This window comes from Camelus bactrianus, chromosome 16 (assembly GCF_048773025.1).
Source record: "Camelus bactrianus isolate YW-2024 breed Bactrian camel chromosome 16, ASM4877302v1, whole genome shotgun sequence".
Lineage (NCBI taxonomy): Eukaryota > Metazoa > Chordata > Mammalia > Artiodactyla > Camelidae > Camelus > Camelus bactrianus.
The window spans coordinates 32,081,738-32,102,567 of record NC_133554.1 but is presented as its reverse complement, the minus strand read 5'-3'; the positions used below and the strand labels follow the sequence as shown (position 1 = coordinate 32,102,567).

The 20,830-nt window shown below is 53.3% G+C and overlaps 1 protein-coding gene across 8 annotated transcripts in view; it reads left to right on the top strand.

The window, feature by feature from the left end:
* Positions 1-20,830, top strand: part of ARHGAP23 (Rho GTPase activating protein 23) — a 78,253-nt gene that overhangs the window by 41,819 nt on the left and 15,604 nt on the right. For 6 of the 8 annotated variants that reach the window (XM_074342943.1, XM_074342942.1, XM_074342945.1 and 3 more), the window contains 13 exons: positions 831-986; positions 1,213-1,324; positions 1,439-1,496; positions 2,906-3,049; positions 8,333-8,650; positions 9,958-10,019; positions 10,281-10,411; positions 11,070-11,191; positions 12,229-12,441; positions 16,492-16,570; positions 19,020-19,093; positions 19,354-19,443; positions 20,099-20,224. In XM_074342943.1, coding sequence (XP_074199044.1) covers positions 831-986; positions 1,213-1,324; positions 1,439-1,496; positions 2,906-3,049; positions 8,333-8,650; positions 9,958-10,019; positions 10,281-10,411; positions 11,070-11,191; positions 12,229-12,441; positions 16,492-16,570; positions 19,020-19,093; positions 19,354-19,443; positions 20,099-20,224 — 1,685 coding nt within the window. The remainder of the gene's footprint in view (positions 1-830; positions 987-1,212; positions 1,325-1,438; positions 1,497-2,905; positions 3,050-8,332; positions 8,651-9,957; positions 10,020-10,280; positions 10,412-11,069; positions 11,192-12,228; positions 12,442-16,491; positions 16,571-19,019; positions 19,094-19,353; positions 19,444-20,098; positions 20,225-20,830) is intronic. The other 2 variants (XM_074342944.1, XM_074342949.1) reach the window with 1 other exon arrangement.

Sequence of the window (20,830 nt, the reverse complement as noted above, 5' to 3'; positions counted from 1 at the left end):
CCCGAGAGCAGAGGGGATACTGAAAATCTGCTGCCTTTAGAATAGGTGTTGGGTAAGGGACAGACAAGAGTGGAGAGGTTGTGATTCCCAGGTTTCTGGCTTAGCTGGAGGGTGGTGCCTCATCTCTGTATTGGGAAAGAGAGGGAGTGAGGCATGAGAAGGTTTCAGGTTTGCTGAATAAGAGGCACCCATGAGGGAGCAAGATGAGCTGGGCTGGGTCTAGGGACTTGGAGAAAAACTGGGATGCAAGATCATGGGACTGGGAACCAGGAACCGGGACATGGTAACTGCTGCTGAGAGTGGTGAGCTCACCCTAGGGCAGCCAGGGGAGTGGCAGTGAGAGGCCAGGGCCAAGGAAAGGAGGCACAGCCTGGACTCCATCAGTCAGCCTTCGGTCTAAGAGGGCAGACACAGCCTCTGTCTTAGTAAGCACCTTGTCTGAGGGCAGGAGACAAAATCTTTTGTTGCGAGATACTTCCAGTCTGAGAGGAAAACATGGTACCCACCCTCAAGGAGCCCCCCAGCTGATGAGGGAGATGGTCCTTATCCTCAAGAAGCTCCCAGTCTGGTGGGGGAGACACAGTCCGTGCCCTCAGAAGCCCGGTCTCAGTGGGGTGGTTCAGCTCTATTCCTGGGTGCCCTCAGTGTGATGGGGGAGGCAGGGGCTGAGCCTCCGTGATCAGTTTGGTGAGTCGGTTCCCTTGGCAGTGAGCATGTTGCCAGCAGGGCTCTGGAGGGCTTTTGGAGCCTTGGGGATGTGGTCTGGGGGTGGGGGGAATGCAGGTTCAGCCTTCTGGCACCTTCACCCATCCCTCCCTCTGCTCTCGCAGACGAGCCCACCAGCCCCAGCATTGACCTCCAAGCCAAGCACGTCCCTGCTTCTGCTGTGGTCTCCAGTGCCATGAACTCAGCCCCTGTCCTGGGCACCAGCCCGTCTTCCCCAACCTTCACCTTTGCCCTCGGCCGCCATTACTCCCAGGACTGCAGTGAGTGCTTCCCGCAACCCCAGCCCCACCCGCTCCCTTGCTGCCTGGTCCCAGGGGTCTCTGTTGGGCCTGCTGCCTGCTGTCTAGCCTCTTCCGACTGGCTTCTGCTCCTCCTGGGGGCCCACGGGGAGAGTCACCTCCTTGCCCTGCCCAGATGGGAGGGCTTTGGGAAAGCCTGCGCCTGCTTCCCCGCTGACCGTGGGGCCCGATGTGGGCGGCTTTACAGGCAGCATCAAGGCCGGCCGCCGCTCCTCCTACCTGCTGGCCATCACCACGGAACGCTCCAAGTCCTGCGATGACGGGCTCAACACCTTCCGAGATGAGGGCAGGGCTCTGCGGTGAGGACCCCGGCAGCAGCGCGCTCCCTCCCCGGAGGGCCATTGAGCCTGGGGGCTTGTGGGAGGTCCTAGCTGTGCTGCCCACACCCCTCATCCTCTGTCCTCACTCTGCAGGCGCCTGCCGAACCGCGTACCCAGCCTGCGGATGCTTCGAAGCTTCTTCACTGATGGGGTGAGTGGCATGTGTGCGTGGATGCGGGTGTGGGAGGGATGGGGAGGGATGGGGACTTCAGCCGTGGAGCCCAGCCTTGGCGTAGGGACATGGCCTGGGACTTCCGTGACCCGAAATGGGCCACGGCGGCTCCCGTCCCCTTCCTCTGTTGTGTCACCCTACACTCAGCTCGTTTCAGCCACGTGACCCACCCTCTTCCGTGGCCTCTGTCAGCACCTAAATACACCATGAGCCCTCCCTCCCAAGGCCTGTGCACTGTCTTTTCCTCTCCCATCTCCTGTCTAGAAGACCCATTTTTGTGCCCCACCCCAGTAGCCACATGACTCACTTTTTCACTTTCTTCAGATTTGTTTTTAATAATTGGGTTTATTTTTATTTTAGCGGAGGTACTGGGGATTGACGCCAGGACCCTGTACATGCTAAGCACGTGCTCTACCACTGAGCTATACCACCTGCCTGCCTCTTCAGATTTTTTTAGCCTTCCCTATAATTTCAGACTTCACCCCTGAAATTTCCCGCCTCACTTCACTACTTTCTTTTCCTCCTAGCACGTCTCATGTTATACTGTTTATGCATCCATCTCCTTTCTTGCCTGTCTCCCCAGCTAGAATGTCAGCTCCATGACAGCAGGGACTTCATTTGTTTATTCGCGGCTTGATCCCTCTGGGTACCTAAAACAGTGCCTGCAATGGGGAGGCCCTGGGTCAGTATTTGTGTTGTGTCATCAGGGGACAGGGGACACACTGGAAAAGGAGGAACATAGGGTTGAGAGTGATGGCCTCTCCATTAGTGTCCAGCCTCAGGACCTGGGGAGACACAGGATCAGTTCTGAAATGGCCTGAAGTATTTTTGATTATGGATGGGCTGGAAAAGTCATCTTGATTTCAAGCTCTTGATATCTTTGGTTCATTTAACACCTGGATACTGTCACCTGGGTTATTCCTTATCACTTCCTCTGCTTACTCAACTCTCCTTGACCTTCATCTCTATTGTTGGAGTCCTGCTGACACTCACTTCCTCTGTTTAACTCCTTGTGGACATGACAACCGGCTCCACTAACTCAGTCTTTGCTGATGGTCCCACTTCCCCTGTTTATGTAACTTCATGTGGACACAGTCACTTCCTCTGTTTCCTTAATTCCTTCAAGTCTATAAAGTTAAGCGTGGTGAGGCATGTGGTCTGCGGGTCATAGCTTTTCCTCCTTTCTGGCTTCCCATTACATCTGTCTGTCTCATGACCTCAACACAAGTGGTTCAGAGAGGGCAAGCAAGGCCCATGAGGCCACACAGCACAGCAGAGTGTAGCGCAGGCATACGCCAGGCCCATATGGCTGCAAGTGTTCCATGGGGCTTCTGAGATGCTGGTACTGTGGGAGCCACCCTAAATTTCCCTCTGTTGTCTCTCTGCAGTCCTTGGATAGCTGGGGCACTTCTGAAGATGCTGACGCTCCTTCCAAGCGACATTCAACCTCTGACCTCTCGGACGCGACCTTCAGCGATATCAGGAGAGAAGGCTGGTTGTATTATAAGCAGGTCCTCACCAAGAAGGGGAAGGTAAGATGGCTGGAGGAATGAGGTGGAGGTGGATGGAAGCTGGCTCCAGCAGAATTCTCCAGTTTTCCTACACCCACCCCACAGCCTCTGGAGCTAAGGAGAACCAGCTGAGGCTGAAGCCTGTTGGGCAGAGATTAGATGCTAGGAAGAAATTCCTGGGGGACCTAAAGAATTCATGAAAAAGAGGTTAACCAGAGAGATGGCCTTTGCTGTGGGATGAATCTGATCAAGTTGTGCTTCGCATTCTGACAAAACCATCCCACAGTGATCCTTGGTTGGCAGATCACCCTCAAAAAGGCCACTGGGGCTCCTGGAAAATGAGAGAGCAAGGCTGGTGTGATTCTCTTAGGGGAGCTGAGGCCCCAGAGGAGAGCAGAAGTCAGCTTTTCTTTTTTCCTTTTTTTCTAATTGAAGTATAGTTGATTTACAATGCTGTGTCAGTTTCTGGTGTACAGCATAGTGATTCAGTTATAAGGTCAGCCTTTTTAAGGCCAGCAGAGGTTTTAGGCATTATCCTAAGGGCAACTAAAAGCCCCTGGGGCCTTTTCCAGTTGGCTTCCTGGGGAGTGAATCAGAGAGGGCCAAAATGAGGTAGAAAGACAAGTTAAGGGCCGCCACAGAGCTCCAGGTGAGAGATGAAGGGGGCTGGGCCTGGGGCAGGGAGACAAGCAGGATCCCAGGGGGAGAAGGCAGGGCCCCTGTGTCCATGGAGTATGAATCCCTGGTTCCAGGCAGCACCATGGGCCGAGGAAGAGGGTGGAGGAGGCAGCCAGGCAATGCTGAGCAGAGCGGTTAGCATAAACCTGGGCGTGGCTCTTGACTGTGGCACAAATTACTGGGGGAGCCTGGGTGGCTCACTTACCTGTGACTCAGTTTCCTTGTCTGTAAATGGAGCTAATAATAATCCCCAGCTCGCACAACTTTGCTGAGGATGAAATCAGACAATCTAAACAAAAGAATTTTCCCAGAGCCTGGCACTGAGGAGCTGCTATTCTGTTTACTGCTATTATTTGAATTTTCTACCCCGCCTTCTAAGGGGCCTTGTACATGAACAGAACATAAGCTTTGAAGTCACACAGACTTGGACTTCCTGTCCAGCCACTTATCAAGCATAAGGCTTTGGGAAACCCTTTAACTTCTGAGCCTCACTCTTTTGATCTGTAAGATGGTGCCAGTGTGAGGGTGACATGAGATGTGTAGCCCAGGCTAGGCTGTCACTCATCTGTGCCCTGGTCCAGCCCACGGATGGTGACTAACGGCCTGCCCGGCTCCAGTTCTCGGTGGAGGTTCCAGGGATTTAGTGACAAGGGAGCCAGGCCAGCTCTGCCCTGCTGGGGCTTGTGCTGAGCAGAGAAAGCCCATGTTGTGTAACAGTCTCAACCGTGCTCAACCGTGCTGACGGGGAGGTCAGGGGAGCAGCCTAGCGTAGCAGCACATGACCCTGACCTCAGCGGGGTGGGAGAGGGTGTTTGGAAGGTTGAGACATGAGGCATGTATGGGAGGGAGCTGGGTGGGCTGATGGGGAGATGCCCTCCTGGACAGTCTAGGAGAAAGGTGGGAAAGGGTGCTGGGCAGCTGGGAGCCAGGGCAAGAGATGGAAGCCGAGGTGGGGAGCTTGGCGCCTGCATGCAGGCCTCGTCACTCAGGGTCAGCCTTTGCGGGGGTTTATAGGAGGGTGGGTGGTGGGAGGTGTGTGAGCCCAGGAGGCAAGTGTTGCATCTGTGACAGGAGGAGACAATGCCATTGCCGTTGTCCAGGTGAGCGAGGCGGGTGGGGCCTGTCCTGGGTTGTGGTGTGGGGCCAAGGGGAGGGGATGATTAGAGAGATTCAAGGGGGAAGCAAAGCCTGGGCCGGCCAATGGCTGGGAGGTGAGGGAGGATGGAGGCAGCGTTGGTTCCTGGGGTCCCAGCTTGGGCTGTTGGGCCAGTGAGTGGTGGGACCCTCCCCTAAGCCACAGAGCACTGGAGGGGCAGGTTTGGGGAGAGGAAGCCAAGTGGTTCCTCTGAGGCCTTGTGGAGTCCAAGGGCACTGGGACGTACCCTGGTGGAGGTGTCCTGGTGACAGAGGCTCCAGGGGTGTGGCACTGGGAGGGAGGCCCACCTGGGAAGGGTATTTGTCCATCAGAGTGGACCCGAGCACCCGCAGCCATGGGTGGGCGGCAGGAGACAGGGAGGAAGTGGGGGGATGGAGCCCAAGGAGGAGAGCTGGCAAGATGGCAGCCAATCAGGACGGAGGAGGCAGGAAGGGTGGCGGGGCCAGCTGTGTGAGTGGAGGAGGGGGGGCCAGGTGAGGACAAACCCTTATACCCAAGGTTTGAGCCCCTCAGGGGGCCTGTGAGAACTGCTGACTCCTGCCTGCCACATAGCCTGTCTTCCAGCATTGGGGGGCCTCGGGCAGCCCAGCCGCAGTGTCTCCTGGGCAGGGGGAGGAGCTGGCCCTTTCCCTTCCTGCTCACTCACCAGTTCTGGAGTAGAGGGCCTTCCTGTCCCATCTTGGTCCCTCGGTGTCGGGGCCTGGGAGTTAGTGGGGGAGCCTCAAGTCACCCTCAGGCCCTGAGTCTATCCAGGGTCCTGATCGCCAGCTAGATGTCTGTTCCCGCAAGGCCAGCCTCCTCCCACCCTCAAGCGCCTGGCCTCTTTCAGAGGCCACTGACTGTATGGCAGAGGAGGGGGTGTGTGGGTGTGACATGTCCCTGCAGCCACAGACCCAGCATTTGAGCTGAATGCAACCTCAGAGATCAGCTAGCTCACCTCTCATTTTACCAACAGGGAACACTGATGCTGGGGTCGGGGACTAACTTGTCCAAGGTCATCTGGCTGGTTCAGTCTCAAATGGGTATCCTTGTCACCACCTCACTGTGACACTAAACCTCTCCTGGAGGGCTCTGCTGTCTCCTGCTCTGAACGCCCCTGCCAGGGTCCAGCAGGTCTGTGGTGGCGGTGCTCACCTGCCAGTCATGAAGTTTCCTCATCCGGTTTGCTCTGACGACAGAGGCTCATGCTGGGTGTGGAGTAGTAGGGGGACCATCAGCCAGAGGAGAGGAGCCTCGATCTGATGGGGGAGATGGAGCCCTTGCCTGCAGGGTGTTCTGAGGATGATTGATTCATTTATTCAGTAAATATTGATGAGCACTTACCTGTGCCAGCGGGGCCCTAGGCTCTGGAATATGGAAGGGTGAGGCCAGACAAGCTCCCTGCCCCAGGAGCTTCCTAGATACTGGAGAAATCCACCCACAACCAGGAACTTGAGGTTGCAGTGAGCACTCAGGGAAGATGAACAGAGTGATGTAATTGCCTTTAAGTTGGGAGAAAGTGGGGAGCTGCCACTGGGGGAAAAATGCTTAGAGAAGGCCTTGCTGAGGAAGTGATGTTGGTGACACTTGAGCTCAGACCTTAAGGGCAAGAAGGAGGCAACCACATGAAGCAGTGGGAAAAGGGGCTCTAGGCAGAAGGAACAGCAAGTGCAAAGGCCCGGGGAAAGGAAAGGCTTGACTTGTTCGCCGGAAAAGGCCCCTGTGGCTTGATGTAGTGAGAAAGAAAGAGGGAGAGAAGGTGGAGGAGGGAGGGACCTGATCACAAAAGGCCGTAGATTTGACTCCAGGGGCAGTGGGAAGCCATGAGAGATTCCAAGCAGGGGAGAGACGGAACCTCGTTTACATTTTTTAAATGGTCGCTGCAGCTGCTGCGTGGAGAATGGATTGTGGGAGGGAGAGCGGAGACTGGGAAGGTATGTGCAGTTGTCCATGCAAGAGGTGTGGATGGTGTGGGCAAGGTGGTAGCAGGAAAGATGGAGACAAGTGATACTTTGGAAGCAGAACAGCTGTGATTTCCTGATGGGTTGGATGTCGAGGGTGAGGAACAGGGAGGAGTTAAGGGCAACTCCCAGGTTCCTGGGCAACTGGGTGGATTTACTGAGCTGGCAAAGATGAGGGTGGGGGTGGAGCACAGGTTTGATGGTGAAAATCAAGTGCCCCGTAGTGAGCAAGTAGCATCTGATGTGCCCATGGGACCTACAAGTGGAGACACTGAGGAGACAATGGGAGGTACTGGAGTGTAGCTCGGGGAAGATTCTGGGCCAGGGGTACATTTGGGTCACCATCAGCAAACAGAAGGATTTAAAGGCACGAGTGTGGATGGCGTCATGGGGGAGGCATGCAGGGAGACAGGGGCCCAGGACAAAATTCTGGAGCTCTGTCTCCTTTAGGGCAGGGACTCTTGGCCTCAGCTCTGTTGACATTTTGGGCCAGGTGATTCTCAGCTATGGGACTGTCCTGGGTATCAGGCACGTTTAGCAGCATCCTCAGCTTTCACCTACTAGCTGTCATAGCACTTCCCCAGGTGTGATGACTGAAAATGTCTCCAGACAAATGTCCCCTGGCTATGCTTTGCCCTGGTTGAGAACTACTGGTGGAGAGGATGTTGGGGGAGGCGGGACCAGAGGAGGAGCCAGTGGAATTAGGAGGAAAACCAGGACCAGAAGGTCCTGGATGCTAAAAGAGAGTTTTGGAGAGGGAAGGAATGACCACCGGCTGGCTCAGATGCCAAGAGGCTAAACAAAGGGCGGAGGAGGGTCCGGAAGCCGCCATTGGCTTTGACAAAATGGGGGCTGGGTGACCTGGTGAGCCACTTCCGGGGAAGGGGATACTGAGGAGAGTCTTGAGTGAGAGGCAGCTTTTGACCAGTTTTGCCATGAAGGGGAACAGTACTGTGGACCAGGAATGGCTTAGGAGGATTTTATTTCTGTAAGGTGGGTGGTGCTTGGAGGGCAGCCCAACTGGCCTCCCAGTGCCCATCTCCGGACTGATTCTCTAGGGCATTACCAAGGCCAGAGGAGTGATGATGCTAGTATTTAAAGAGAAGCCTGGGAAGAGGGGCAGGTATAGCTCAGTGGTAGAGCACATAGCATGCACGGGGTCCTGAGTTCAGTTCCCAGTCCCTCCATTAAAATAAATAAATAAATAAACTTAATTACCTTCCCCCAAACAAAAACAAACAAACAAAAAAACAAAATAAAGAGAAGGCTGGGGACCCTCTCGGGGCACTGAGAACGATGGGGAGGGGTGTCCAGGCCGGTTAGGCTGGGAGAGTTGGGGGACTGTGGGGAGGAGGCTGCCCCACGTGCCAGAGGGTGCGGAGCAGGGGCTCCTGGTCAGCGGCAGGGTGGAGTCCCCACTGCTGTCCACTGTCTGCAGCTTCGAGGGCCCCCTTGTGGGGCGGGGAGGGCAGGCCTGGCCTCTCACCCCCTCCCTCTCCCCTCTCTCCCCCTCCCCGTGTCTCCCTGCAGAAAGCGGGCGGCGGCCTGCGCCAGTGGAAGCGGGTGTACGCCGCGCTGCGGGCGCGCTCCCTCTCGCTGAGCAAGGAGCGGCGGGAGCCCGGGCCGGCGGCGGCGGGGGCGGCGGCGGCCGTCGCAGGTGAGGACGAGGCGGCGCCCGTCTGCATCGGCTCCTGCCTGGTGGACATCTCCTACAGCGAGACCAAGAGGAGGCACGTGTTCCGGCTGACCACCGCTGACTTCTGTGAATATCTCTTTCAGGCTGAGGACCGGGATGACATGCTGGGCTGGATCAGAGCGATCCGAGAGAACAGCAGGGCCGAGGGCGAGGTGAGGGCCCGGCCCAGGCCCAGCCGGGCCAGGGAGGGCGGGGCAGGCCCCGGGCGCCTCTCACCTGCCGGGCTCCTCCCTTCACCGCTCTGAGCCTCAGTCCCCGATTGCATAAAGTGGGCTGACAAGTGTACACCTTGCAGCTGTGCCCACGTAGGGTTTGGTGCGAAAAGAAGATGCAGGGACAATGGCTCACAGAGGGCCTGGCGTCCTTAGTGTCCCATGCCTGGCAGTAACAGTAACAGCTGTAGGAATGATAGTAATTATTATTGTGGTTGTTATGACTGCCTTGGGCAGGCTCTGGCACAGAGAGGTCAGCTCTAGGCCAGCCTCAGCCTCTTGCTGGAGGTTTGGGAGGCGGGGGTCTCTTATGGAATGTATTACAGAGCGAGGTGCCCCTGGGCCAGAACTGTGGCTGGCCCTTCTGACCGGGCTGGCCTGTTTGCAGGGGCACAAACACATTGACCTTGGGAAGGGGCCAAAAGGATTGGTCTTTGGCAGCAGGCAGCGACGGCTGAGCCAAGGTCTTTGGCAGGGACTTCAGGAGAATTTTTAAATGGCGCCCCCTCCTGGGAAGATTCAGCTGCACACTGAGGGCCTGGGCTGGGATTTCTACCTCCACTCACCCCCTCTGCCAGGTGCCTGCGCCAAGGCACTCAGCACACCTGCACAGTTATGCGAGGGTCCTGGGTATGGGGGCTGGTCCAGATGTGCACCTGCTCTGGCCACGGGGAGAGGGGTGCTAGGTCCAGATGTGCACCTGCTCTGGCCACGGGGAGAGGGGTGCTAGGGCACAGCCTCTGGGGACACCATCTTGCCGAACCAGGCTCTGCTCTCCCCAAGACATTGTTTTTTCTCACTACAGGGAGGATAATACCTGGAATTTGGGCCCTTTTCTGATGGGACTGGCTGGATTGCCCCCAACAGGGCACAGTCAGGGGGTCCCCAGTCACCTTTGTTATTGCAGTAGCTGCCTTTCATGGGGCACCTCTCCTGTGCCTTGTCAGGTCTCTGATGAGTGCTACGTGCATAATTCTGCACCCCAACCCTGAGGTTACCATATTATCTCCCTACGTTACTGCTGAGGAGACTGAGGCTCAAAGAGGCTAAGTGGATTACCCAAGTCACCCAGCTGGTGAGGGGGTGCTCGGGAGTCCAGCCCTGGTCTTTCTCGCTCCAGGGTCTGTACCCTCCAGCTGGCAGATGGAGGAGAGGGGAGGCAAGGCTGAGTCAGGGGCTAGAGATAAGCCCTGTGTGGGCTGGCCGTGGGTACTGATGGGGTCTGCTTTCTCTTCCCTCTCCTCCAGGACCCCGGCTGTGCCAACCAAGCTCTGATCAGCAAGAAGCTTAATGATTACCGCAAAGTGAGGTGAGGCCCAGCCCTCATGGAGCAGTCCTGGCCGTGGGGTGAGGGACACTGGCCCACTTCCAGGCCTGAGGGCAGCCCCCGAATTGCCCTCTGCTGGGAGCAGGGAGGGCAGCAGGGGCATTGAGGCCTCCAGTCCTCAGAAGGGCATGGAGAGATGGCCCCCAGAGGTGGAGGGGAGGTCCGAACTGGTGGGAGGCCAGGACAGGTGGCATGCCAGTTCACCCCGGATGAAGACCTCTCCTCTCCTCTTTTCCTACACAGCCATAGTTCTGGGCCCAAAGCTGATTCCTCCCCAAAAGGCTCTCGTGGCCTGGGGGGCCTCAAGTCTGAGTTCCTCAAACAGAGTACGGCACGTGGCCTCAGGCCTCAGGACCAGCCTGTAGGAAGCAAGGGTAGGAAGGTGGCTGCGAAAGGGGTGGGGTGTGCGCATGCGTGTGGGAGGGTGGGTGGTCAGCCCTGTGGGTCTGTGTGGGAGCAGAGGGCCTCTGTGTGTGTGTGTGTGTTGAGCAGTGAGTGTGCCTGTGGGTGTGTGCCAGGGTTATCCTTGTGTGTCTGCTCATGTGTGCATGCTTTTGAGGGTCTGGGGGATCTCAGGGTCTCAGGGCTGAAGGGACCTGGACCCTAATTTCTCTCTATGACATCCCAGCTGGGTGATCCTCCAGTCCCTGCTTGTGTCCCTTCAGAAGCAGGAGGTTTATCCTCTCTGCAGGCAGCCTTTTCCATTTTCACACACTTTTGGCTATTAGAAAGTTCTTCCTTTGGTTATACCAGAATCTTTGGCGCCCACCTTGTTATTTTAGCCCTTGAGGCCATACGGAAGCCTTTACATTACTCTGAGGCCTCTCTCCTCCAGGTAAACACCCTCATCCCTTGGGCCTTCTCTCTTGGGATATAATTTCCCATCCTCCCTCAGCATCCCAGTTGCTTCTCTGGAGTCCCCACATATCCAATGTGTGAATGTGGTGTGTAAGTGTGTGTGACCAAGTGTGGTTACTGTCCCTCCCCGGGCCTCCAGCTCACCCTGGCTCTCTCTGCCTCCCCCAACTCCAGATGACAGTACCACCACCCCCAAAACCCCCTGGGGCATCAACATCATCAAGAAGAACAAGAAGGCGGCCCCCCGGGCGTTTGGGGTCCGGCTGGAGGAGTGCCAGCCAGCCACAGAGAACCAGGTGGGTTCCCGCCATACTCCAGAGCCAGCAGGGAAGTGGGGAGACTGAGGCATAGAGGGTCAGAGCTGCAAGGGACTTTGGAGCTAGCTCTCCACCTCATCTTATGGACATAGCTGGGGAAACAGCCCAGGGAGGGAGCAGTAGAGCCAAGACAGAGCCCAGAATCCTGACCCCCAGCCTGTACTCCGGCTCAGACCCGGCGAGGCTTTGGTGTTATTTCTGGCCACCAGACGGGAGGCATCTAGAGCCTTTAGACCCTCCCCTGATGTGGTTCTGGCCTTGCACTGCCTCCATCCTCCAACCCACTGCTGGAGAATGTTGTTCTTTTTTTTTTTCTTTTATTGAAGTATAGTTGCTGTATAGTATTATATAAATTACAGTATATAATACGATTTATAATTTTTAAAAGTTGTACTCCATTTATAATTATTATAAAATATTCTGCATATTCCCCATGTTGTACCATATGTCCTTGTAGCTTATATGTATATATATGTACAATTTTACCCATTCCTCTGTTGATGGACACTTAGGTTGCTTCCATATCTTGGCAATTGTAAATAATTCTGTTATAAACATTGGGGTACATGTATCTTTTCGAATTAGAGTTTATGTTTTTTTGGGATATATACCCACAAGCAGAATTGCTGGATCTATTTTTAGTTTTTTGAGAAACCTTCATTCTGTTTTCCACAGTGGCTGCACCAATTTACATTCCCACCAACAGTGTACGAGGGTTCCCTTTGCTCTACATCCTCGCCAACGTTAGTTATTTGTGGTCTGTTTGATGATAGCCATCCTGACAGGTGTGAAGTGATCTCTCATTATGGTTTTGATGTGCATTTCCCTGATGATTAGCGATGCTGAGCATCTTTTCATCTGCCTCTTGGCCATCTGCATCTCCTGTTGGGAAAAATGTCTATTCAGTTCTTCTGCCGATTTTTCAATGGGGTTGTTTGCATTTTTGATGTTGACTTGTATGAGCTGTTATATATGCTGGGTATGACTCCCTTTTTGGTCATATCATTTGCAAATAGTTTCTCCCAGAGAATGCTGCTCCTACCATAACACCCCTGCCCTGCCTGTGTCCCCAGCGCGTGCCCCTGATCGTGGCTGCATGCTGTCGCATTGTGGAGGCTCGGGGGCTGGAGTCCACAGGCATTTATCGAGTGCCAGGCAACAATGCAGTCGTGTCCAGCCTGCAGGAGCAGCTCAACCGTGGCCCTGGGGACATCAACCTGCAGGATGAGGTGAGTGCAGCTAGGGGTTCGGTCTGTGGAAGGGGGGCCAGTGTGTTGTGTGTGTCTATTGTATGCATTGTACCCTGTGATGTGCCCGGCACTGGGCCAGGGCACCAGGATGGACAAGATGGGACCTGCCTTTGCAGGCCAGCCCTGGGAATGGGCATCCCCCAGCTGCCTAACAGATGGATACAGTCATGGCCTGAGAGCCAAGAGGCAGAGGCTGGCGGGCAGTAGTGTTTTGGGCCTTGCGGATGAGTAGGGTTCACTAAAAGCCAGTGGAAGCCAGGAAAGGGCACTCAAGGCAGAGCGAATGGCCTGGGTAATAAAGGCTTGGGTCCCAAAGGTTTGCCAGCAGTCACCACGCCTTCTCCGTAAAGGGCCAGGTAGCAAGTATTCTATGCTTTGGTTACTGCGTGTTTGTTGCAAACCCTCCTCCTCCTTGTCCTCTCCCTTCTTTTCTTCACAACCCTTTAAAAAATGTAAAGACCATTCTTAGCTCAAGGGTCACACAAAAACAGCTCATTGGCTGGATTTGACCTGCGGGTCACGATTTGCAGACCCCTGATTAGAAGGAGAGTGTACGGTGTCTGCTGGAGCGGCCAGCAACGTGGGTGGCTGCAAAAAGGAAATGTTTAAAGCAGGAAAATAAATCACATAGAGGAGCTCTGGTTCCATTTAAGCGCAGGCACACTCCCTCCAATCTTTCCTACTGATTACAACTAAAAACCCTGGACAGAAGATATAAAATAACCATCAAATAACTGAAAGGTGGATAACAGCAGACCCAAGACGTAGAGAATGCAGCGTTCCCAAGAAGATCGAGGCCATCTGATGCAAACTCCCAGAATGTCTGTCCTGTCTAAAAATGTTTCTGTGCTTTCATTACAACACACCCTTTTCTGCTGTAGAGATAAGTGTTAATGTCTCTAACCAATGTTCCCAATCCTTTTTTTGGTATTTCCTCTAGAATTCTGCTCCATCAGTCATCTCCCCTTTCTCTTGTGTTGTGAACTGAATTGTGTCCTCCTCAAATTCATATATTGAAGCCCTAACTCCCAAGATGACTATTTTTGGAGATAAGGTCCTTAAGGAAGTAATGAAGTCCGAGGGTCAGGGCCCTGATATGACAGGATTAGTGACCTTTGAGACACCAGAGAGCTCCCTCCCTCTCTGTACCTCAAGAGGACACAGTCAGAAGATAACTACCTGCAAACTGGGAAGAGAGCCCTCCCCCAAAACTGAATGGGCCAGCACCTGGATCTAAGATTTCCCGGCCTCCAGAGTTGTGAGAAAACAAATTTGTTCTTTAAGCCAAAAAAAAAAAAAAAAAAAAAAAGATGGTAAAAGGGTTTTGCAACAGGTTATATATCAAATTATAGCTAAAAAAAAGCTGGGGAAAATATCCAAATAAATATTTCAGTTAAAAAAAAGTTTACAGCAGGGCCAGTGGTTCTCAAACTGTGTTCCCCAGAATCCTAAGGTTCCCCAGGGGTGCTCTGGGAGGCCAGGGGCAGGTCAGGCCCCCTCCTAATCCTTGCTTGAACTGGAATAACCTGCTTTGCTCTGTTTTTTCATGTCTGTTGGGTTTCATGTATGATTTTACTTGACAAAAGGGGCTCTGCTGGAAAAGAGGTTTTGGAGAACTACAAATCTGGGCAGTAAAGTCCCATAAGTCACATACTCTGAAGCTGTGTGTGATTCTGTAAGACAGTCTTCCTGCCCTCAGGAAGGAAATAGGGAGACAAGACAAGTGTGTGTGAAACAGTGGACACGAGAAAAGGCTGGTTCTCATCAAGGCTCAGATTGTGTGCTGAGGGAGAGGATGCTGGGGGCTGGAGCAGGCGGTGGGCTTGGGTGTTTGAATCTTTGAAGGATGAATAAGAAGGGTCAGGTGAACAAGAAGGCAGCCCAGGCAGGAGGTGATGGTATTTTCCAGAATCCCAGAGAAGTGTCTGAGTGTCAGGATAGAGAATGGACCCACCTTTTGGGCTTGGCAGTTGAGGGGGTGGTGGTGGTGAGGCCCAGGGCAGGGGACAGAGGGCTTTTGATGGCTTTACTAAAGCCTTGGACCTTGAGCCAGTGGACAGTAGGGAGTCTTTGATGGTTCTTCAGCTACATGAGTGGGGAGTTTGAGAAAATAATGCTTTAGTTTATGCCTAATGGATATGAACGAGGGAGGCCCAGAGCAGTGTGTCTAGGGAAGAAATTTCTGATATGTTGGGTATGGGAGGGGTCAGGAGGACTCAGTGGTCCCAGCAGGATAAGGAGGATGGGAGGAGTTGGCTGCAGGAGAGGGAGGAAGGAGGAGCCGGGAAGAGCCGAACGTTTGAGGTGGGGGCTAGTGGTATCTGTCCAAGGCAGAAGCTGGCGGGTAGGGCAGGAGAGGGAGAAGGCATCAGGTAGTGGCCCCATTGGATTTGGGGTGATGGTAAATCACCCATGTCAGGGTGATGGCTTAATCAGGCACTAGACTGAGAGTAGACTGGGGATGAGGGGCAGATGCTTGTAGGTAGCAGGGGTCAAGGCCAGGGCAAGGCCTTGGGTTTGGCATTTGAGAGAGAAGAGCCCACCCATCGGGGCCAGGAGGGAATGGAGGGAGGTGGGCAGGAGCTGCGCTGGGGTGGGGGTGGGTGTGCACATTAGCTGGGCCTCAGCCAGGGAGAAGACCGACCAGGGTGGGGCATGTCGTGTGTGTTGGGTGTGTGATTTTGTCTTAGACATCAGTTGTGTTATTTGTCATGGGGAGTCCTGGAAATTAAGCATTGCTTGCTGGGTGAATTTAACTCCTGCTGAGCCTGAGCATTAAGCTGTGGACCCATTGCAATGAGTGTATTTACTGTTGAGTTGTGTGTCTTTGTTGAGGGTATCATGTTGCTTTTTGGACATGAGTTATTCTGAGCAGTTTCTATCAAGGGAGTTATCCTTGACTCTGTGCAGGATGATAGCGCCCTCTGGTGGACAGAAGGGACAATGACCCAGCCGTTCCTTATTCATCCTTGTCTTCAACAACTGTTTATTTAGACGAGGGTTTCTCAACCTTGACACCTTGGGCAGAATAATTCTTTGTTGCAGAAGGTTGTCCTGTGCACTGGAGGAAGTTTAGCAACATTCCTGGACTCTACCCACTAGAGGCCAGTGGCACCCCCAAGTTGGGAAAATCAATATGGTTCCAGACATAGCCAGACGTCCCTGAGGGGCAGAGTCGCCCTGGTTGAGAACTACTGATTTAGACCATTTAAGTGCCAGGCTAATAATACGGCTGGCTAGGTCATAGGATCACAGTGGGAAGTAAGACAGGATCCCTGCCTCTCATGTGGCTGGCTTACAATTCCTTCAAGGAAATAAGTAGGAATAGGGAAAATGATGCCTACAGTAATGATAAATTGATTCAAGGCTATGATACAAATGACAGGCTATGGTGATGGTGGCTGCGTTCACTGGGACCATCAGGGAAGGCCTCTCTGAAGATGTTTAGATGGGGTGAGGAGCTAGTCATGTGACGGTCAGGAGGAGGCGAATTTTAGTGGAGGAAACTGGCAAGTGCAAAGGGCCTGACACAGAGAGGCACCAGGCATGGGCTCATTCTGTTCATGGATCAGGAGAGGGGTTGGAAGATGACTCCCCTAAAGGGGAGGCCCAGTGGAAGGCCAGTGGGCAGGCTTGTGTCGGGTGGGTTTTGCCCACTTCTGTCCCCCACAGTGCCTGCACCAGGGGAGGTACCTGCTCCTTTCTGCAGATGGGCAAATGTTGGAGCTCACTGGGCTGGCTGGAGCAAGGAGGGGCTGGGGCCAGGTGGTTGAGGAGCTAGGATCTAGCTGGGGACTCTTCTACTGTCCCCTGATGTGTGTTCTGAGTCCAGAGATCCCTGATCAGGGCAGAGCTTGGGATGAGCGGGTCCCAGGGAGGGCCAGGCTGCACTGGATTGGTCTCTATGTGTGGACCAGCATGGCAGCGTGGGCACCTGGGCGGGGCCTGGCTGGCTCTGAACCTGGGGCATGGTAGGTTTGGCACATGGGCAGGGCCTTCCTGTGGCCTGACGTCTTTGCCCCTCCCCAGCGCTGGCAGGACCTCAATGTGATCAGCAGCCTGCTCAAGTCCTTCTTCCGAAAGCTACCTGAGCCTCTTTTCACCGATGGTGAGTAGGGAGTGTAAGTGGAGGATGGGAGGAGGAGGGAATACCTGTGCATGTGGCATCCTGCCCACTTTTTAAATTGGGTGTGTTGGTTTTTCTTTTTGAGTTTTTGTTTTAATATGAAAGAAATGTGTGCTTGTAAAAAACTTAGGTGGTCCAGATAGATATACATAAACAAAGGTCCCTGTCATTCTTCCATCCCCCGTCCCCAGAGGTTATCCTAACGCTTTCTGAGCATTTACTAAGTGCCAAGCACTACTCCCTACAACTCCATGAGGTGGGTACTGTTATCTCCCCTCTACAGACGAGGACACTGAGGCACAGAGAGATTAAATAACTTGTCCAAGGCCACAGAGATTGTGTCAGAGCCAGGGTTCGGCCCCAGGCATCTGGCTCCTGAGCCCAGATCTTGACCGTTTGCCGAGCTGCTTATTAACAGTGTGTTGTTTCCTTCCAGACCCTCTTTCTTACACACATGACAGACACACACGTATTCATAGGACTTGAAGCTGGGTGAGTTCAGTGGTGTGCTGGTAAATGGTTCACATCTGGCTCTCAAGGGAAAAAAGGCTGTGATGTGTAGCATTTTCCAGTTTCCCTGGTATAAATGCTCCCACCACAGACTTATTTCAAGCCCCTGGTTTGCTGTCACCAACACGAGTTGGGAAGAGACGATCACAACCGGTTGTCAGGAGCCCGTGTGAGCCCTCTCCAGCACACCGCCAGCCGAGTTGTTCTTAACCGAAGGAGGCTTGTAATTTTGACATTCATTCATGTCAGTACAATGAGCTCTACCTCATTCTTCTTTTAAATCAACTGCATAGTATTTCCTAGTCTGAATAGACTATCATTTGTCTAATCACTCCCGTACTGATGGATATTTAGGTTGTCTTCAAATTTTTGCTCTTTTGCAATATGTTACAAAGACTCTTCTTGAGTATGTCCCTACACACCTGGACCAGGGTCCTCAAGGTAGATTCCCAGACGTGGAATTGCTGGAAAATAGTTTTGAAATCTAAAGTCAAATTATACCCTGGGGAAGTGGCCCTAGTTCACGCTGCCATGAGCAGTGTAAGAGACTTTGCTTCCCCGCATCCCCATCTGCACTGGATGTTATTAATATTTTAAATTTTGCTGATTGGATTGGGGAAATGGCATCTCGTTATTTTTTCATTTTCATTTCTGTCATTACTAGGGAGATGAACTGTCTTTTCATTAGTTTATTGGCCTTTACTGTTTCCCCTGTAACTGCCCGTTCAGCCTTTGTGCCCATCTGGCTGTTGAGTTCTTGGTCTTTTCTCGTATTGATTTGTAGGAGACAAACTCTTTGTATATTATGGATATTAACCCTTTATTAGTTTTTGCCAATATCTGCCCTTGGTCTGCCATTTGCCGTTTAACTTTTCAGGGTAGAAGTTGAAAATCATTTTACATGTAGTCAAGCTGTTCGCCTTTAAGGGATTCTGGAGCTCATGTTTAGGAATGCCTTAAAAAGTATTTGCTTCTTTTGCTTGATGTTTTAACAACTTTTGTTTTTGGCTCTGTAATGTGATTAAATTTGTGTATTATGTGAGCTAGAAATGGATTTAGTTTCCCAACAAGATAGCTAATTGTCCCAGGGACATTATCGACGCCTCCCTCTTTCCCTGTGATCGGAAGTGCTGCCTTTATCACATAGTCACAATCACATGGCCTGTTTCCCTCCTTTCTGTCCTTGTCCTTCACCAGCTTTCCTGTCACTTCCACGCTGCCTCAGCTGTACTATCTTTTTAGTACACTGCAGTATCTAAGCGGGCAAATCCTCCCTCGTCACTCTTCCTTTAAAAAATATTCTTGGCTATCCCTGAGCATTCGCTCGTCACACGTCCCATTTTTTAAAAAATCCCCATAGGGGGAGGGTATAGCTCTGTGGTAAAGTGCAATGCCTAGCATGCACAAGGTCCTGGGTTCAATCCCCAGTCCTTCCATTTACAAAATAAATAAACAAACAAACCTAATTACCTCCATAAATAAAGAAACAAGTAAACCTAATTACCTCCCCACCCAAAATAAAATCTCCATGACTTCGCCTGAAAGGAATTGGGGGAATCCAGACACAGGTGGGGAGGGGTATCTGGAGGCTGAACGGCCCCTCCTTCTTTCTAGGTGACCTTCACTTCTGACCTGGGGATGCCCTTGCCCTGGAGGCTGAGGCAGGGACCCCTTTCCAGGATCAACATGTGGCTCAGGTCTTATTTCTTCCCAAATGGACACACCTGGGCTACCCCAGGTCAGATGTACACCCGAGGACAGCTATGGTGGGTTTGGTCACATGAACACAAGGCCAGGGAGCCCCACAAAACCAGAGCGGCATGCGTGCAAAACACTGACCTCCTGGCAGGGCCTCTTCAGCCAGCAGGGCCTTCAACCAGGAAGCTGCCTGCCTCTCTAAAGAGTCCTCACTGTGTTCTAGACAAATACAACGACTTCATCGAGGCCAATCGCATTGAAGACGCGAGGGAGCGGATGAAGACACTGCGGAAACTGGTAAGGGCAGAGACACTGTTAGGTAGACTGGACCAGGCGAGCACCATTGCCCCAGGAGCCCTGGTCAGGTGCCACCAGTTCCCCCTGTGACCTTGGAAAGCCCTTCTCTACCCAGGGCCTCAATTTCTCCATCTATACAAAAGGGGCAGTCAGAAGGTGGATTCCAGACTCCAAAATATGGCAGTGGGGCCCCTTTGGGGTGTGATGGGGAGGTGGAGGCCATCACAGTCTGGTCCCATGCCCCTTCTTTCTCCCACCAGATCCGGGATCTCCCAGGACACTACTATGAAACACTGAAGTTCCTTGTGGGCCATCTGAAGACTATTGCCGACCACTCAGAGAAAAACAAGGTGGGTGGGAGCGCCGGTGTGAAGTATGGGGAAGGGAAGCGTACTGGGGTCTTCTCAGCATATTCTAAGCTCCTCCAGGTCAGATAATCTGGCCATACCCTCCTCCTTAAAGATCATTCTGTCCCTACCACCTCCCTACATCCTGACCAGTGCTTTTCTCTGGAGAGCCATCTCCTGAATTTCTGAGGGTCTTCCAGAGGCAGAGAGCCTGTGTCTGATGGAAATCCATCCTCTGATCTAACTTGGACCCCTTGTGTTGCATTTTCCTAAGCAAACCTCTTATATCTTCTAATACTGCAGCGGAGGGAAGGAGGGGAGCTATAGAATTTCTCCCAGTCCTAAAACACCCTTGGAACTTCCAATGGGTCCTCATCTAGGATCTCCCACTGTTAGCACAGGATGGGTGCGCAGATTGGGAACTGCCCATGACTGCCGGTCCTGGGGGTGAGTGGGGTTGAAATCTGGCCTGTTCTCTACTTACCAGGCACCTCTATGCCCTGCAAGGAAACATCTGGCCCCTCAGCTAGGGACAGCTCAGGATGTGGTGGGGCTGGGGGCCTGAGGGGCCCAGAGTGAGGGAAGCCCGGGGGGCCTGAGGAGTGGAGGCCAGAGCCCACCGAGTGTCAATGTTGACTCACCTCCCTCCCCTGCCCAGATGGAGCCCCGGAACCTGGCCCTGGTCTTCGGGCCAACGCTAGTGAGGACATCCGAGGACAACATGGCAGACATGGTGACCCACATGCCTGACCGCTACAAGATTGTGGAGACGCTGATCCAGCACGTAAGCAGCCACCCTGGCCTGGGCCATGTGCCCCTGGGTACCTGGCTCCTGCTTGCCTGGGTGATGTGCTCAGGGAAGGATGAGGCTACTGGGATGGTGGATGCCCTTCAGAAGCAGTAAGCTAGGAATGGATCCTGAATCTGTGTCTTTCTGGGATGTTGTATCCCCAGCAGGAGAATCAGGAGGGCCCTGAGCTTCCAAGATGCGTGAGAGTCAGAGGGAGGAGGAAGGTCAGGGACAGATGCTGCTGAGTTGGACAGCAGAAGTGGCGAATACAGGGGCACCTTCAGAAAGTAGCCCCCAGGAGAGTGTCCTGGCAGAAACGGGCAGAGGTGGGAGCAGAGCTCTGCCCTGCAGGCCCACTGAGACATCAGGGAGAAAACGATGATGCCCGGGGTAGGGAGAGGTGGGTGGGTCAGGATCCTGCACTCATGCTCAATGTGTCTTGGTCACTTTCCTTCTCATGTATTTCTAAGGATTCGTATTATTGTCCATCATGTGGTGAGAACCAAGAGCAGCCAGCAGAGGGCGCAGGAGGCTTTGTTTTTTTTCCAGAGCCAAAGCCGGGGAAGCACCTCCCCCTTCTGGGGCTCTCAGGGATGTTTT